Source organism: Tamandua tetradactyla, chromosome 6 (assembly GCF_023851605.1).
Source record: "Tamandua tetradactyla isolate mTamTet1 chromosome 6, mTamTet1.pri, whole genome shotgun sequence".
In the NCBI taxonomy this organism is placed as follows: Eukaryota; Metazoa; Chordata; class Mammalia; order Pilosa; family Myrmecophagidae; genus Tamandua; species Tamandua tetradactyla.
In genome coordinates, this window is record NC_135332.1 from 13,533,319 (window position 1) to 13,553,483 (window position 20,165).

General features: G+C 41.7%; 1 protein-coding gene across 8 annotated transcripts in view; it reads right to left on the reverse strand.

Moving 5' to 3' along the window:
• Window positions 1-20,165, reverse strand: part of SLC39A11 (solute carrier family 39 member 11) — a 453,311-nt gene that overhangs the window by 381,019 nt on the left and 52,127 nt on the right. For 7 of the 8 annotated variants that reach the window (XM_077163701.1, XM_077163699.1, XM_077163698.1 and 4 more), the window contains one exon: window positions 2,573-2,731. The exons of the other annotated variant lie outside the window; for it this stretch is intronic. In XM_077163701.1, the coding sequence (XP_077019816.1) occupies window positions 2,573-2,731 (159 nt within the window). The remainder of the gene's footprint in view (window positions 1-2,572; window positions 2,732-20,165) is intronic. 8 annotated transcript variants of the gene reach the window in all.

The window sequence follows — 20,165 nt, forward strand, 5'->3', positions numbered from 1 at the left end:
TTTTAAAATGTCCTAGAACAGATGTTTACTGTCAGGTTGCTTTTTCTGCCAACGAGGGTAAATGAGTGAGGTTCTGCGTGTGAATGGTTATTATGCCCTGTTCCTGGTCCTTTCATTCCCCTCTGGACACCCAGCCGGCACTCCCAAACCATTCCTGATTTTCTCTATAGACTACCCAGGACTTTCCCTGGGTTTCTTCTCCACATTCAAAGCATAAAAAAGAACAAATATGAACTAAAATGTTGGCCAAAAAAGTGCATCTGCAAAGGACAAATTGGCCAGTGATCACTTATACTGCTCAGCAAAAGCCCCTCCACTGAAACAGCTGGTCAGATATACCTGAGCCACCCCCTCTCCACCCATGTCACCAGTGAATTATGACCCATAATGATTGCAAAGGGCCCTCTACAAGATACCCTAGGGGACCAGTTGGACCCAGGTGGGAAAAGCAAAAATGAGACCAGCAGGGGCTCTGCAGAGTGGCCCAGCCAGCTCCCTAGCCGCTTTACAGGCTTTTGGGCCACTGGTCACAAGCTCTTCCCACCAGGGCCAGTAAAAAACACACCAACATTAAACTTACACAGAACCAGGGACAGATTCGAAAGAAGAAAATGGCGGCCCAATGACAACATCCTGAAGCTCTTACCGCACAGGTAAATTCAACAAAGAGGACACCAAGTGTTCAGGAGCAGAAAGAGACACTGCCATTCAAGCTTTTGATTAAAAAATAAAAAGGCATATGGTTTTTCCTTTAAGACAGTACCTTGGCCCTCCAGCCAGCCATCTTATCCAGCCAACTGGTCCAGAGCACAATCTTACTGTAATAAGAGTAATCACTCCCTGAATTTCGTTTGGAGTCTCAGGCTGGGGCAGCCCTCACCAAGAGTCTGGGCCTGGTTGTCATTAGCTCCATGGGCAGACATCCTTCCTACACATTCTCCCTTTAGGAATTTAAGGCAAGAAAGAAGACAGGTGGACAGGAAAGAAAACTTCAGCCTACCTCCTATGGGACATGTGCCACTGACTCCATTGGGCCTGACCAAGTCTATCACTCCAGGATCCAATCGGAGAGAAATGGCCTTCAGGCTCTAGTCTCCTCCAGTACATCCTTTCTGTGCCTCTGTGTTAGTTAGATTCAGTTGTCAACTTGGCCAGGTGAGCATACCTAGTTCTGTTGCTGCGGACACAAGCCAATGGTACGTGAACCTCATCTGTTGCTAATTACATCTGCAGTCGGCTAGGAGGCGTGTGTGCTGCAATGAGTGACGTTTGACTTAATTGGCTGGTGCTTAAATGAGAGAACGCAATGTAGCACAGCCTAGCAGCTCGGCATTCCTCATCTCAGCACTAGCAGCTCAGCCCAGGCCTTTGGAGATGCAGAAAGAAGTCACCCCGGGGAAAGTTGTTGGAACCCAGGGGCCTGGAGAGAAGACCAGCAGAGACCATCTTGCGCCTTCCACGTAAGAAAGAACTCATAGAAAGTTAGCTGCCTTTCCTCTGAAGAACCAACAAAATAAATCCCCTTTTATTAAAAGCCAATCCGTCTCAGGTGTGTTGCATTCCGGCAGCTAGGAAACTAGAACAGCCTCCTCTGGGCAAGCAGGAGATTCAAGCTGCAGCTCAGATCTCACAGGGGGGCTTCTGCCCACCTCTGGGAATTGCTGATACACAATATCTGGGACAACTGTATGTGCTTGCCTTGCCTTCTTATTGGAATTACCCCACTCTTCAGCGGCAACAATGCAATTTCAGCCAATGGCATTCGCTTTCCATTGCATGGGCTGGCGTGACGCTCTCTGCACAGTAATCACAGCCATACACCTGGCTGCTTTTACCATTCTGTTCCTCTGGAAGCAAGCACATGCTCATATGCTCACTCTCCAAATCCAACCCACCAGTCCTATTTTGGCAAAGGGCCTAAAACTCTTGGCTCTCCCCAGTTGCGGTACCTTTTTTTTTCTTTCTTTCTTTTTTAACTTTGTAGCCCCTCAGCATCTTCTAGTTCAATTTTTACAAGTCTCCTAGAATCATAAAGTTGGAAGGGAGTTATCCTCCAATTATAAAAAGGAAAACTGGAGCTAAGAGATAAACATCCAGTAAGTGACAGAACTGAGCCCTAACCCAGAGCCCTAATGCCCCGTCTTCCCACTTCCATTAGCCCTCGTTGAGTTGAGGCAGCTTTGCTATCATGCCCAGGTCCCTGATTACATCTTAAGCTCACTGAGAGCCACAACCATAACCAAAGTCTCCTGTTTCTCCCAGTTCTAGACCCACATGGCACAATGTCAGGTGCACCCTATAGTTATAACAAAATCTGACATTCAGAATCCAAACTTAGCAACATGTAAAGAGGGGGATGAATCCTCATATTAACAAGAGATTATTTGCTTTAAGGAAGGAATCACAATTAGTTTCTTTTCAATAGAAGTCTTCAAATGGCTTGAAATGCGTTTAGCTATCACTGGCTACTTTGGAGAGATATTCATGGGAATATCAAGTTTGAACAGCAATACATCTGCTGCCTAGAGTTAGACATGGCCTGACATGACAACCCAAGTAAAGTGACACTTACCAGGTGAGGCATCAGGAGGTCAGCCACATAGACAAAAGCAGCGCCAAGGGTGAAGCCAACAGCCACGGGAAAGAAGGCAAAGGCACCAAAGCCCCCTGAGGACGTGGCCATCTCAACTGCTGGGGCCAGCAGAGACCAATAGGAAGCTGCCAACATGACCTGCAAAACCACAATGAGAACACGTAATGGAATATTACTTGGCCATAAAAAGGCATGAAATACTGATCCATGCTCTAACATGGATGATGAGCCTTGAGGACATTATGCTAAGTGAAAGAAGCCACACACAAAAGACCACGTATGATTCCTCTTATATGAAATACCCAGGACATACAAATTCATAGAGACAGAGAACATGTTAGCAATTACCAGAGGCCAGGAGGGGGGAAGAAGAAATGGGGAATGTATGCTTAATGGGTACGGGATTTCCTTTCAGGTTAATGAAAATGTTTTGGTGCTAAATTATGGTGATGGTTGCACAACATTGTGACTGTACTAAATGCCACTGGATTTTTCACATTAAAAGGCTTAAAATGGTGAATTTCATGTTATGTGTATTTCAACCACAATTAAAAAAACACACACACAATGAACATCAAACCATCAAACCAACCACAGTAGGCCTCCCAAGAAGGCACCCAGCTATTCTAGGTGACCCATACTAAACCTTACAATTTCACAAGGATTAAGACTTTAATCCCAGGTGGTAGGCACTAATCCAAACCAAAAAGTAACCCCCAGAATTCCTGGAATGAATGCTCTAAGAACTCAATTCGGGGTAGAAGGAAGGTGACCATCTGTGACTTTTTCTATCATCTAGCCTCTAGTTCAGTGATTCTCAGCTGGTGGTGATTTTGTCCCCTCCCAGCCAGGGCACATTTGGCAATGTCTGGAGGAGGTCTTTTTGATTGTCACACTAGAGGCTACTGGCATCTATAGGAGGTAGAGGCCACTGCTAAACATCCTACAAGGCACAGGAGAGCTGTCCACAACAAAGGACCATCTGGCCGAAATTGTCAATAATGCTGCTATTGAGAAAGGCCATTCTAATGGAATATTTCCAAGACATCTCGCTTATCATCTGATGAGCTACACCACATTATGAAAGACCACTCTAATTATTACAAAGTTCTGCCTTAGGTTGAGGAACTCGGTCCCTTCCATTTATACCTATTAGCTCTAGTTCTGCTCTCTGGAGAACCAAAGAATATGTCTTTCCTCTCTTATATGTGACAGCCTTTGAAATATTTAAAGACACCAGTAAGTCAATGTCATATTGATCTGGTCAATTTTCTTCTCTAAAAAAGAAGAAGGGAACTAATATTTATTGATCACCTACTATTTCTAGAGACCAATCTAAGTATTTTACATTTGATAACTTATTGTACCATCACAACAACCCTATAAGGAAGATGTCATTTTCTATTTCTACTTGCAGATAAAGAAATTGAATTTCAAAGCAATAAGGTAATTCATTCAAGGTCACAAGCTAATAAAAGGCAGATTCAGGAAAATGACCAAGGATGACCATAATCACTTCAATGACAGGGAAAACAAGAGAGAGAAAAGAAAAATGAAGCCAGACTCAAGTCTCAGCTAGGTCAGTCGGATTAAAGGTTCTCCTACATTTACTGAATTAAACACCCATCTTGCTCAGTCTGTGGTTGTTTGCTCTTATGGAGACTGTGACTTCTTGGCTAAGGCACACCCATTCTCGTTGTAACCACATAACAGTCATCACACACAAGTAAAATGTTGAATGGGTTTCTAAAAATTACTCAATTATGCCTTGCCTTCAAAATATAGCTGCATCATCTGTCTCCAAAATAACATCCAGAATGACAGAGCCAGGTATTTCAAAATCGACAATAAAGAAAGAATCACTGCCATTCCCTTTCTGACAACATCATGCACACATAGACACTTGCTCTGGACCAGCTTCTCCCAACAAAAGTCTTAGTGCCACCCATGGAAGACTGCACCTGCTTTGAACATTCCAGGACACAGTGAACATGTCACATCCAGATGGGATGGGAGGTGAGGTTGACTAGTTCAGCTCCAAGAGCAGGATGGTAGGAAAAGAGCATCACAGGAAGCTTGGGGGCTTCTCCTCCCAGCCACAGCCTAAGCCATGCCTCTGTAGCACTAGAATTCAACAGCCCTTGGTAGCTGCCCTGCACAGTGTGGGCGGGGGGGCGGGGGCGGGGGAGGGCAGGGGGGACATGCAACAAGACGTAAGACCTGGTCAGGACCCCAACGCAGCAGATCCTCTCCTCTTCCACCTTTCTCTGAGGACCTCTCCTTTAGCTTCATTTTCAATAACTTTAAAACCACAGGTTCCGGTAAGGCTATGCATCTCCTCCCTTCGAATCCTCCCCATGCCCCAACCAAGGACAAAGTAACCACTGTGTCCTGCCAGGTTGGTAAGCAATGACACCTCGTCATCTTTTCAACACCAAGCCCTACCTCTTCTCTCGAAATTCCCTACCACGCCTCGGTGTCACTGCTTGCCAGCCTTTCTTCCATCCCTGCGCGTGACAAACACACAATGCTCACGTGGGCAGTGGCTTCCTCCAGCAGTGGCTGAGGTGGGGCCCAAGACATGTACCTCTCGAGAGAGGCCTGCCGGGATCTGGGATGCCTGAAATGGAAAAGCATCCCAGAGGATTCAGGGAGCCCCCGCCTGGAGAATCGCCCCTCTTCATCCTTCCAGTCAAATGCAGAACCTGATTGGAGTCCCTTCATTCCTTTTGCTTGCCAGCCTTCCTGCCTCCCACGTAAACTAGAAAATGACCAAAGAACAATCTGGAAATGGAATTGGGTTGCCTATCTGAAATGCCAGTAGGACCTGACGAAAAGTTATTAAAAGGGCCTCAGTGGGTGACAAAATAATGTGCCTCCCCCCCCCAACCCCCAAAAAGACATGCATCCTAATTCCTGAAACCTGTGACTATGCTGCCTTACGTGGTAAAGGACTTCTGAATTAAGGACCTTGAGATGGGGGCACTGTCCTGGATTATCTAGGTGGGGCCGATGTAATCCCAAGGGCTCTTGTAGGAAGGAGTCAGGGGGGTCAGAGTCAGAACTGTGACAACAAAAACAGAAACCACAGTCAGAGAAAGAGATGTGATGATGTTAACTGCTAGCAGGAAGATGGTGGAAGGAGCCACGAGCCAAGGAATGTACGTGGCCCCTAGACGCTGGAAAAGACAAGGATACAGAGTCTCCCCGCAGAGGCTCCAGCAGGAACACATCCCACTGACCCCTTGATTTTAGCACAGTAAAATCACCTTGGGTTTCTGACCTCTAGAACATCAAGATAACAATTTGTTTTGTCGCAAGCTGCCGCTTTTGTTGTGATTATTTCAACAGCAATAGAAAACTCTACCACACATAAAGCATACATCACTTTTTTAATACTCCCCTGACATAGGTGGCTTGCCTAAAATTCTCAACCCTAGCAAAGCGCCTTTAAACACAGGCATTTTTTTTATTCCGGATGCCATGACATATGAACTAGCTGATAAGGAAGCTGGTAGTACTGGATCTGATTAACGCTCAGTGACTCATACAAAGCAGGGCCTGGAAGGGACGGACCACAGAGGAGGAGGTGCCAAGCCCCGGGCCCCATACATCAGGGCATTGGCTCCAAAGGCAAGTTGGTGCCAGCCAGTTCCTTTATGATCCCAGATGGTCTAGGCCTTAAGACTTCCTGCAGCTGCAGCTATGCCTACAAGGCAAACAACTGAGCTAAGAGCGTCAGCCCTGGAACACGGAGTGCAGCCATGGGAAATAAGAGCTGATATCCAGTACCCTCCTCTTCCCTGCATCTGCCTACAGAAGGAATGTACCAGCCCAGTTCTGGCAGGAAAGAGGTGTTAAATCAGTATTATTTTCCCTGGGATCCTTCCTCTCTCTCTCTCTCTCTCTCTCTCTCTCTCTCTCTCTCTCTCTTCCTGCACCTGCCTTTACTAAACATGCATGCTCTCTACTTCCCATCACACTCTGTGCCACTCGGCTAGGATGGCTCTTTTCCATCATGCTGGATTCATTATTTATGCCTGTATTCCCCCCGCACCCTGTATACACCCAGATGAGAGCAGTGCTTTAAGCATCTTTGCATCTTAGCACCACCCATCAGTGTCCTGGGAAGAGCAGTTGTTCAGTATCTGTTTGCCTAGAAGAGTTCTCTGTTATCCTTGCTAATGAAGGCGAGCACAGAGGTAGATAAATCGGAAGTGGCGTATATAATCAGGAAGTGATTCAATGCTAATTTTTAAGTCTATCGTCTTCATTTTTAAAGTGATTTTGCCCTCAAAATTAAGTACTATACAGGCTCATACTTAAATGCTTTCACTTCTCTGACCGACACTGGCTAAGTCATTGTTTAAAATGATGGAGTTTTTCTTAGGGGTGTAGAAAGAAGCTGATACCAAATTTTTGAAGCTTCATAGATAATCTGAGAAAGTCTACTGATAGAATCACAGATTCTTTTGAGGTGAAAGGGACTTTAGGAGACTGCCTAGTACAAATGCTTCATTTGGCAGATGGAAAAACTGAAACCCAAAGTGTTTCAGTGGCTTTCCCAAAGCTTCAGAGCAGCTCATTCCATGCAAAGTTGACCATACCACCTTAGACAAGTTAGTACCGTCCTTTACCCCTACAGTGAGCTAGAGTCTTTTAAGAAATTCTAAGAGCTACAGAGAAAAGATGAAGTTTAAGTTGCTGCCTCCCCTAATGTCATCAGACAAAACAACCGAGAACAGCCTGGGATAAATCAGCTTTAGAAATAACTGAATGTAATCAGTTCTATAGACATTCCCCACTATCATGATATAAGCTACTCCAAGAAAACGCAGCATTACAAAATATTTGACAACTAATAAGGAATTGTAATGATCCTGCTAAACACTTGCCTCTGGAAGGTAAACCAGACCTTACAAACCTAAACCCATTAATAGTGTACCGACTGCCTCAGAGACACAAAAACAGGCAAGTATGTAACTCACAAAATAACCTCCTCCTAACAGCATAGCTACAGCTGGGGATTTAAAAATAATATAGACGTACGTTATACTTTCAGTTTAGAACTCTGGATTAAAGGTACACCTTGCTGTCTTGTAAAACTACACTTTCAAATAAGAATGGTCTAAGTGCAATGGTTTTCCTGGATGGGGTTAAACAGAAAAAAGACACAAGTGGGAGAACTGGTGAAATCCAAATAAAGTCTAGAGGTTATTTAATAAGAATGCACCAGTGTTCATTTTTGAACCTTAACAAAGTACCATAGCTATGCAAGGTGTCCACATTAGGGGAAGGTGAGTGGAGGGTATATGGAAACTTCTTGTACTCTCTTTGCAACATTTTATAAAGCTAAAATGATTCCAAAATTATGAGTTAATCAAAAATTAATAATAATAATAATAACTGTTACTAAAGTCTGAGAAAAGATTGAAGGGAATCATTCCAGCTGAGGAGCATAAACTGAGTAAGCAAACACTTGAAGCCAAGGGTGCCCACAGTTTGCATTGTGGGGTCAGCAAAATGACTGGCCTGAGGTTTCACTGTTGGCTAGTGAGAAGGGAATAATTGCCTTTATATCATTTATACCCACAGCCTCCTCTCTGTGGTTCAGAGAGGTTCAGTAACTTGCCTAAGGTCACCTAGCAGAAAGTGATGGAGCAGGGATTTGAAATCCAGGCATGCATCCAGAGCCATGAAGTTGACCATGAAGCTATATTCCATCACTTGGATTTTTGAAACTCTTTAAAAATAACAATAGTCACAATGTCACCTAGTAAGTACTCCTAATTAGAGAATAATTTCCCTCTAAACATAATTCCCATAAGTCTATTATGCCAATGTACAATGCCTAGTCCATTTCAGAATATTGCAAAATGGAAGTTGGTGATGAACACCATGCTGCTTTCCCCCACCTGCCCACCACAACAAAAGTAAAGAGATAAAAAGGATCTAAATGTACAAAGACAATAAGAAAGGGAGAGGGGGCCCCAACCAAGGTGGTGGAATGGGAAGTTTCGGGGCTCCGTCCTACCACAAAAGCTCTGAACAACCAACAAGAAACGGCAGAAACGTCTTTCTCGAAGCTCCAAAACACAACTAAAAGGCTGCAGTAACAGGGTGAGCACCCACTCAAGTAAAAGGCCGCTGAAAAGCAGTAGGACTTCGCGGCACCCTGGCTGGCCCCTCCCCAGCCCCCTCAGGCTTGGTGCAAAGCTGGCCACACTCATGGGGCCGACCCCTGGTCCCAGCTCCAGAGGGAGGTGAGCAACCCTGGTGCACAAACTAGGAACGTGGATGTCAGGCCCGGTGTGTCCGGTGGCAGCCTGAGGGACTCACTGTCCCAGAACCTGCCCTACAGGTGGGAGGGAGCTCACATAGACTAAGGGAGAGCAGTCAGGTGGCTGCCTGGGGCAAGGGATTGCTAAGTGCACGGCACACAGCGCAGTGCAGTGACAGCGAGGAGACTGTTTCCTAGGGAAGAGGGGACATCTGTATCATGTGAATGTAGAGTTCCTAGGGCCCAACACGCATGCCCAAGAAAAGAGGCATGTGCAGAAAGGACAAGAGAGGCCCCTGTGCTTTGGGGTTCACACCTTGAGACCAGAAAGCTGAAAGGGACTGGAGGAGACATTTAATATCAGCAGGTATTTGCAAGCTCTCTGTCACGGTGACTGAGGGTAAAGTCTCTCATTTTCCATCTGCAATTCTCAAAACCAAGCAAAGCACATGATAAGATTCTTTTCCTCAAAGTATCACACAAATACTACAAGGATCCATGTGTTATAATGCTATTAATTTCCCTCTGGTGTCAGAGGTACCAGCACAGAATAATAAAAAATAATCAGCTAAATTCCTGGCCCACAGCAGGCAATCATTTTCATTTCTGCTTAAGAGCTCGCTTTGGGAGAGTTTCAGCTCTGGAAATAGGAATGAATTTGTGAAGAGTTCCTTAAGGGATACATCAAAATATTTCATCATGATGGGTGCAGTTAAGTATTTCTTATTATAGTCATGACAGCTTAAACACTGAAAGAAAATCCTAAGCAAAAATCAAAACTGCCATCTTAATAAAAAAAGGGAAAGGAAACTATTACCCCCGAATCACTCATAATGCACTACATCTCGGTATCAACTACTCTGTGAGTGCCCCTCTAAAGAAGGTGTGCTGAGGTCTACAGAAGACAGGAACACAGAGTTCAAAGGAACAGCAGTGCCACTGGATAACAGGCCCTGCCCTCCTTCAACGTTTGTTGAAGCAAATAACAAGGACTCCAACCTCAAGAAAGTTACTGTATAATTAAGGAATGGACACAAACTTGTAATCCATATTAATCAAGGCAATAATTACCCCGAAAGTACAGAAGTCAAGTAATGTCTTTCAGTTCTTTCTCCAAATTAGGTATAGAGTTAATGTTCAAAAGGCATTCAACCAGTCACTTAAACGGTGACTATTTCATAACTAATGTTATGCTAGGCCCTCAGGGGCTGGGGGGCTGGAAGAAAGGACTTAAGGCAGATCTGGGTCCTGCCTCCAAGGAGCTGGCAGCATACCAGAGTAAGAGGGAAAAAAAGGAAACTGAAACAATACATGAAAGCAAGCCTGCAGTTCCAAGAAAGGAAACAGCACCGTTGTGGAAAAGTAGGACATCCGAGAAAACATAGGGAAGGGCCCTTGAAAGCTGGACACTGTTTGAAAAGAAAAATGAGAGTGGGAGCTTTCTATCTGGAAAGAGCAGTGTGAGCAGACTGGAAGGCAAGTATGCCCAAAACTTAGTACAGGAGCACTGCAAGGTGATGAGCCTGGCTGGGAAAATATGGTGTGTAACGGGTACACTTGGTATATAATTAAGAAGCAATGCAGAATGGCTTGGACTTCAGGCAGTGGACCAGTTGTTTCCAACTCTGGTTGTACACTAGAGTCACATGGGGTTTTCAAAATACCAATGCCAGGGTACAGCCTACTGAAAAGGGCTGCCCAGAACAGAGGCATGGATACAGTGTTTTAAAGTTCCACAGGTGATGCCAAAGAAGCTCAGCAAGGACAGAGTGAGTCTGCCCTGGCAGCCACCAAAAGGTCTTCAGCAGGGTAAAGGAGGGAATCTAAAAAGATCAATTGAAATCAGAATGCAGGGCAGATGGAAGGTGTCAAAGACTGGAAGCCAACAGACCAGCAGCTGGGCACCTCACATGATTCAGGAGACCTGGGGAAGGATGGAGGACAGAATCTTCTTCCCACCAGAATGAGGTCACCCTTGTCTGGTCAACATACTCATGTGATCAGAAACCCACAATGGGTGGCCACACGAATTTTGCATTGAATTAGCTTTCAAATTTGGCATGCCAATTAGTCATGACTCAAGCATGAATCAAATTCACATGGAGGCTATATCTGTACCTAATTTCCATTTTGTCAACAAGCCCTAATAATTCACCAGCTTCATTCTGTAATTTTACAGAATTGAACATGAACAGCTCAAAATTATAATAAATTAATTCAGCTTCAATTACAGCTACTAATTGATGCAGATCTGCTGGAAAAACCTGAGTCCTCTCAGCTATACCTACCCAATTATAATGATGGGCAGGGAGTTGGCTACAAGTTCATGTATGCTCTTCAAAGTAGAAAAGACTGTTTTTTAAATATGAAAAAAGTCTCTCAATTTTTTAAAATTTTTTATTAGAGAAGTTAAAGGTTTATAGGAAATCATGCAGAAATTAGAGTTCCCCTATATCCCGTAAACATGTGCAGTTTTCTATCATTAGCACTTTGCATAAGTGTGCTTAGTTACAGTTGATGAAACAATATTATTATAGTAATACTACTAAATCTATGGTTTACATTAAGGTTCACTGTTTGTGTTGCAGAGTTCTGTGATTTCTTCTTTCTTTATTTTATTCTAATAACATATATATAACACAAAATTTCCCCCTTTTAACCCCAAATTTATACTTCAGTGGTACTAATTACATACAGTGTTGTGCGACCATCACCATCATCCATTACCAAAACTTTTCCATCAACCCAGACAGAAACTCTGTACCAATTACGCATTAATTCTTCATTCCCTACCCCCATCCTAGTGCCTGACAATCTGTATTCTAGTTTCAGACACCAGGAATTTGTTATTCTAATTATTTCTATCAGTGAGATATGTCCTTTTGTGTCTGGCTTATTTCACTCAAAAATAATGTCTTCGAGGTTCATCCATATTGTCCAAGCATCAGAACTCCACTCCTTTTTACCGCTAAGTAACATTCCATTGTCTGTATATACCACATTTTGTTTATCCATTCATCCACTGATGGACACTTGGGTTACTTTCATCTTTTGACAATTGTGAATAATACCTCTATGACCATCCATGTGAAAACATCTGTTCAAGTCCCTGCTTCCAATTGTTTTGGATATCTAACTAGACGTGGAATTGCCAGATCATATGGTAATTCTATACTTGGCTTTCTGAGGAAACATCAAACTGTTTTCACAGTGGCTGCATGATTTTACATTCCCACTAGCAATGACCAAGTGTTCTACTTCTCCACATCCTTCTCCAATGTTTTAGTTTCCAATGTTTTTCTTTTTTCTTTTTTTTTTTTTTATTAATAACCATTCTGCTGGGTGTGAAATGGTATCTCATGGTTTTGATTTGAAGTTCCCTAATGGCTAATGACGTTGAGCATTTTTTCATGTGTATACACATGTGTGTGTTTGTTTGTTTGGCCATTGGTATATCTTCTTTGGAGAAGTGTCTATTCAAGTCTTTTGCCCATATTTTTAATGAGTTGTTTGTCTTTTTTGTTGTTGAGTTGTAGGATTTCTTTATATATCTTGGATATTAAATCCTTATTGGATATTTGGTTTCCAAATATTTTCTCCCATTCTATAAGTTGTCTTCTTACTTTCAAGATGAAGTCTTTTGATAAACGAACTTTTTTTTTAATTTTGGTGAAGTTCCATTTACCTATTTTTTCCTGTTCTTGCTTTTGCTTTTGGTGTAAAATCTAAGAAACCACTGTCTAATACAAGATCTTAAAAGTGCTTCCCTACATTTTCTTCTAGGAGTTGTATAGTTTTAGTCCTTATGTTTAGGTCTTTGATCTATTTTGAGTTACTTTTTTGCATATGTTGTGAGGTAGGGATCCCCCTTCATTCTTCTGCATATAGATATCCAGTTTTCCCAGAACCATTGTTGAAGAGACTATTCTTTCCCCATTGAGTGAATCTGCAACACTTGCCAAAAAACAAGTGATCACAAATGTGAGGGTTTTTTCCTAATCCTTTGAATCAATTCCATTGTTCCATATATCTGTCCTTGTTCCAGTATCACACTGTATTGATCACTGTGGCTTTGCAATATGCTTTAAAGTCAGAAAGTGTGAGTTCTCCAACTTTATCCTTCTTTTTCTAGATGATTTTGTCTATTTGGGGTCCTTTACCCTTCCACATAAATTTGATGATTGGCTTTTCCATTCCTGCTAAAAAAGCTGTTGAGATTTTTATTGGGATTGAGTTGAATCTATCTCGCTTTGGGTAGAATCAACACCTCAACAATATTAGTCTTCTAATCCACGAATACAGAATGTCCTTTCATTTGTTTAGGTCTTCTTTGGTTTCTTTCAGCAATGTTTTGTAGTTTTCCATGTACTATTCTTTCATATCCTTGGTTTAGTTTATTCCTAGATATTTGATTCTTTTAGTGGCTATTATATATCAATTTTTTTTCTTGATTCCTTCTTCATATTGTTCATTACTAGTGTTAAAAACACTACTGATTTTCTGTGTGTTGATCCTTGGCCCTTCCTCTTTGCTGAATTTATTAGCTCTGATAGCCTGCTGCAGATTTCTCGGGATTTTTTTATATATAGGATCATGTCTCTTGCAAATAGGGAAAGTTTTCTTCTTCCTTTACACTTGAATGACTTTCATTTCTTCTTCTTGCCTAATTGCCCTGGCTAGAACTTCCAGTATGATGCTGACTAATGGTGGTGGCAGTGGCATCCTTGATTTGTTCCTGATCTTAGAGGTAAAGTTTTCAGCCTTTCAACATTAAGCAGGACCGCTGTGGATTCTTCATATCTGCCTTTCGTTACATTGAGGAAGTTTTCTAAGTGTTTTTATCAAGAAGTGGTGCCTGAGTTTTATCTCATTTGATAAAATCATCAGTTGAGATGATTAGGCTTTTTTTCATTTGTTCTCTTAATGTGTTGTATTACATTAATTGATTTTCTTATGTTGCACCACCTTTGCCTACCTGGGATAAATCCCACTTGATCATGGTGCATAATTCCTTTAATATGCACCTGGACTCAGTTTGCTAGTACTGTGTTGAAGATTTTTGTACATATATATATTCATAAGGATATTGGTCTGTAATTTTCTCTTATAGTATCCTTCTCTGGCTTTGATATGAGGGTGATACTGGCCTCATACAATGAGTTAGAAAGTGTTCCCTCCTCTTCAATTTTTTGGAAAAACTTTGAGCAAAGAATTAGCCATTGCTAATTCTTCTTGAAATGTTTGGAAAAATTCAACTGTGCAGCCATATGGGTCTGGGCTTTTTGGGGAGTTTTTGGTTACTGACTCAATTTCTTTACTTGTTACTGGTCTGTTGAGATCTATTTCTTAGTCACTGTAAGTGGTTTGTATGTTTCTAGGAATTCATCCATTTCATCTAGGTTATCTAGTCTGTTATCATACAGAGGTTTATTACAGTTTTTGTCTTGTAATCTTTTGTTGCACACTGTACACTTTAATACTTCAAAGTGTTAATTCTGGAATTTAGTCCCTGACTTATTTGTTCTTCAAGTTTGCATCCAGCTAATAATATGACAGAAATTTCCTTGAACACCAGCAGCTCACAAAAACAAAGAAACCAAGGCAAAAAAACACCTCTCATACCTTTGCAAATTGGCTCTGCATTGGCTGTTGTTCGTTTCCCAGTTTAGCCCTTCTATAACCAAGATCAGCCTGCGGCGGATGAAAAGTGAAGGGCTCTCTCTCTGTCTTATCAGAGCCTAAGTCTTGTCCTGGGCTTGGGCTTGTTTGTAGCCTTGGTAATTCCCCATTTACAGGAATTCAAATGCCTCCCCACTCCCTATGAAACAGATTTCTCCCCTTCCTGAGTGCTCTGCTGTATGACTTAAAGCAGTTAATCCCTTTTCCCTGGCTGCTTTGACTTAATTTTTCTTTGGTTTAGGCAAGAGCTGCTTCAGTCACAGGACCAGTTCTGGAGGGTGAGCCAGAGATGAGTTTCCTGGTTCAGGCTTTCACGCTGCTCCCAGATAGACCTGCTCGAACAAGTAGGTACCCCAGTATATGCATAAGGGCTACCATACTCTCTCTGGAACCGTGCCAGGAACCCAGAATGGGAAGACAGACTGTCTCCATCCTGCACTGGGCACCATGAGCTTCTCCTACCATTTGGCTGGGGGCGGGTGGCTGCATGGGCCAGGAATCAAACCTGGGTCTTCTGCAAGACAGGTGAGCATTTCCTACCATTTTTTAAAGCTGTTTTTCTTGATTCGGCACTCACCCATTTACCATGACTCTTTAACTGTTTTCCAGAGCTCCTAGGTTAATGGCTTTGCCAATTTTTGTAAAATTTTTATTGTGAAAAATATAACAAATACGCAGAAAAGTGATAAATTTCAAAGTACAATTTAATAAGGATGCAAAAAGCTAATTTCAAAGAATTATATGGGCTACAGTTCCACAATTTCAGGTATTTCCTTCTAGCTGATCTAATACGCTAGAAACTAACAAGAAATATCGATATAATGATTTAGTTGTCACAATCATTTGTTAATTCCTATCTTCTCTGTTACAACTCCTTCCTCTCATTTGATCCTTCTCCCAATCTTCAGGGACATTGGGACGATGGTCATTCTACCTTCTTCATGTTGAAAGGGAATGTCAACATTATGGAGTAAGGGGATAAAACTGGTTGGTGTTCTTGAAGAGACTGGTGCCTCTGGATTTCAGGGCTTATCTGGCATAGGAACAATCTGGCAGTTTTCAGTTTCTGAAAAATAAACTTAGTGATTGAAACTTATACAGAACCTCAGATAGGACTCTGGATAGTCTTTAGGATTTTCAGGAATACTGTTGGTTGGGGCTTGGAATACTCATGGCAATTTGTAATATCCAGCTGAAGCATGCACAAGAGTAACCTCCAGGATAGCCTTTCAACTCTACTTGAGATCTCTTAGCCACTGATGCCTTATTTTATTACATCTCTTTTCCTCCTCTTGGTCAGGGGGTATGACCATTACAAAAATAAGTTTTATAAGAACAAGCTTCAAGATCAAGAGTTTGGCCTATTAACTTTGGAGTCCTTATTGCTTGAGAGAGTATCAAAAATTTTTCAGGTACGGAAGTTTAATAGTTCCATATTTTTTCTCCAGTCCCTTAAGGGACTTTGCCAATACTTTTTAACTATCAGCCCAACATACTCTGGAATGTATCAGGATATTACATTAAGCTCTACAGACTTATAAGATCTCCTTCTCCCTTCTAGACTCCATGTGTTTAGATTGTTTAAATGAACTGGCCAGACAGATTAAGCTAGATTGTATACTACAGAAAATTTACGCTTGGGGCAAAATAAACATTTCTTCCATTGGTCTCACACAGAAGATGAAGTTCTAAAAACAGACAATATCATCCTTTACCCTGTATTCTGATTTATCTTAGTCCCAACCAGATCAGCTTCATTCTAATCTCTAATTGAAGTCTGATATCTTTTTTGGCTTCTTTAACAGTTGCTGTATGGAGTAATGCTGACTTTCAGAGCTGCAGAACTCTGACTCTGGGTCTTAGGTGTTACACAAGTACCAAAATTCCAGGGAAATACCTGATTATACAATAGAGCACAGCATCTCAGAATTTAGAAATAACAGTTGGAGCTCAGGAATAAATGGGTCTGCTCTAAGAGCTTATAATCTAAGCCCTGCTTTTCTTACATGTATTTTCAAAAAGAGACCATACAATACTTGTTCTTTTGTTTCTGACTTATTTTGCTCAACATGATGTCCTCAAGGTTCATTCACCACCTTGCATGCCTCCCAACTTTGTTCCTTTCTAAAGCCACACAATATTCCTTCACATGTATACACCACAGTTCTCCTTCTTACACAAGCTTTTGCTGTTGTTCAAAGATTCTGTGGAGGAATAGCACCCTAGAGCATTGCACATTTCCATTTTGGTCGACTGGAAGCCAGGAAAGACTATTTTTGCTTGAAAAAAAAAGATCAACCCTAGTGCCCAGTAATTCCACTCGTAGGTAGCTAATAACAGAAATAAAAGCCTATATTCACACAAAGACTTACACATGAATGTTCCTGACAGTCCAAGACTGGAAACAACCCAAATGTCCATCAACAGGATAATAATAAACAAACCATAGGATATTTATCAAATGAAATACTTCTAAGCAATAAAAAGAACCAAACTACTGATGCCACAACATGAATAGATCTCAAAATCATTATAATGAGTAAAAGAAGCCAGGTGTGTTCACAAAATATATGTACTATATGATGCCATTTAAAGCACAAGAATATGTAAAACCAATCTATGGTGAGAGAAGTGACAAAATAGTTGCCTGGAGGGAGGGGCAGAATTTACTTAGTAAGTAATAGAAGATTTTCTGGAGTGACAGGAATGTTCTATATTTCACTTTGGTTGATGGTTATATAGGTGTATACAGTTGACAAAATTCATTGGGGACTGAAAATTTAAAAATTAAGAAATTTATTCTTTCTTGTAAATTATATTCATCTTTTTGAAGTCTCAGGTAGGCTCTCTATACTCCAGATTCTGATATTTCATGCTAGATATCTCGGTTCTAGGATACAGGTCCACCCTCAAATGGTCCGTTTGGGGCAGGGTTTAGACCATCCAACATAGCCTCCCACTACCCAACAAAGTACCAGAGCTAAGAACATCAGGACATTCTGAGACCCTAAATACCAGCAGCACTAAACAAGCATGGCAATTACACACAAAGGGACCTCCAGTTCTCAGTAACCACAGGTCCCTACTATCGAGAACTAGACTATAATAAGTTCCTTAAAATAAGGACAATCGTGAAAGACATACTTGGGCTTCGAATTTACAGACTACATTATAGTAGGTTATAAATTTAATTTAAATCTAATTCTAACTCCTATACCATGAAACAGAGCTGAAAAAATAAGAGTAAGTCATCAAACCCAGTCCTGCCCAATATCTAAGTTCCCATTTCCAAGTGCAATTCAATTCAACAGACATTTACTAAGCAATTACCATATGTGAGATATTAAGTTAAGGCCTGGCAAGATGCCTTCCTAGACTGGAACACCCATTGACAATGATCCTAGCTACACCAAGATTGTTGTGGTCCAAAGTCAAGATTTAGAGTATCCAATGTTGAGTCCACTATCCCTCTTTCACAACAGCATTACTCTGGATAAGAGGTAAATATACAAATTACTTCTGTCCTTTCAAGACAGATACAGAGTAGCTCACCTTAAGATGAGGGATTGTTCTCAGAATCCTTTAGCCTATCAAAATCATTAACGCCATGCAGATTTTTAAAATAGGGGATGGAGAGACCGACGAGGAGGGGGCAACATCACTCTCATCAAACTTTTCACCAGCTAGTCACCAAGAGAGTGAGAAAATGTCGTCCACAGCAGCCTTCCCATGGCACCCAGCCACCAATCCATCAGCACCATCTCAACTTCGGCCTGCTGATGGACATTTGTACCAGCTGGTCAGGCCTCCCCCACTCCAACACCACCATACACTCACGCTGATCCAATCTGTTCCCAGTTCTGGCTGCTAGGGGAGTATCCCCTGCCAACATTTTAAAGAGGAGAGAAAAGTAAGCTATAAGTCTCCACCCATAGAAAACTCAAAGATAAAGGTATGAACAGCTTATTCCACTTCAACAACCTCCTTCAAGAGATGTGACAAATAACCAAACACTACTGGCTGTGCGTCTTTCTCCAGGCTCAAACAAAACGAGCAGGGAAGCCTAGCAGGAGGGTCTTCATGGTCAAGGAGAAGGAACAAAGCCACATCTTATGCCAAACAAAATAACATTTTGTTTTATCACCAGTGAAAACACGGGTTCTCAAAACACTTTCTGTCCTAACAGAAAATCATGCTCTTAAAGCTGGCTCACTCCTGTGGGTGTAAACCTATTGTAGGTGGGACTTTTTGATTAGGTTATTTCAGTCAAGGCCTGCCCCAGGGTGGGTCTTAATCCTCTTACTGGAATCCTTTATAAGAGGATAAAACACAACTGATGCTAAGAGAGAAATAAGCTAAGACAAAAGAAAAAGGTCTGAGAAGCTGAGAGAGAAAGTCACCGAGCTTTCAGAAGCTGGAAGCAACAAAACCCAGTCAAGAAGGGAGAGGCCAGCAGACATCACCACGTGCCTGGCCATGTGACAGGAGCTGAGGATTGCTGGGCAGGTAGCTGGTCTTTAGGGAGAAAGCATCCCCCTGTTAAAGTCTTGACTTGGACATTTTCACAGCCTAAGAACTGCAAGCTTGTAAGTTAATAAATTCCCAGTATAAAAGCCGACCTATTTCTGGTACATGGCATTTCTTCACCTTGTAAACTATAATACTAATTCAACTGAGGGATGCAAAAGACTCCCAGCAATATGGCGGCAGTGATTCTTGGGCGTTGGAGGACAGGAGGTAAGCACTGAAGAGCAAGAGGGCGGTTGTATGAAAACAGTTCCCCACCTAGGAGTGCCCAATTTAGCAAATAAAATACAGGCCACCCAGGACATCTGAACTTCAGATGAAAAATGAATATTGTCCCATATAATATTTTATCTGGCAACCATACCCCAACAGCAATTCTGGGACACAACCACCATCTTTTTCCTCTCTCTCTTTATGAACATTGTATAGTAGATAAAGGCATAATGCCAGAGTCAGACTACCTGGATTCAATTCCAAGCTCTACTGTTTCCCAGCTGGGAGACCTGGGGTAAGTGAATAACCTCAGAGAGCCTTCTACTTCTTCATATGCCATTGGAAATAATAATAGAAATAACAGTAACACTCATAAATAAATATGAACAAATAATAACAGTTATATAAAAGTGAACCATGTGCTAGGAACCTTTTTAAAAGTTGGGTACTGTTATCGCTACTTCACATATGGGGAAAGTGAGGCAGAGGGAGGTTAAATGATTGAATAAGGTCATCTAGCTGGTAAGTGGCAGAGCCAAGATTCAAACCCATTTGGTGTGTGGTTCTTGAGTCCTTTCTCTTGACCACAACACTGTCCCTGCAGTGGTACTTAATCTCTCAGGATTGTTATAAGAATTAATTGAGATAATGCTTAGTAAAATGCTTAGCACAAAAACTGGCCCACAAATGCTAGATACTACTTGCATTTATTATGTCTCAAATTTTACTAGTATTAGAGCAAATGATTGAATAAAAAGATTTGAATCAAAGACTGATGACCTAAAAGACTGGCGTTCCTAGAGAATTTAAGCCCAATTTTCCCACCCTGAAAACTATCTGTGAATGGATAATAAAATGTATGTGTGCATGATG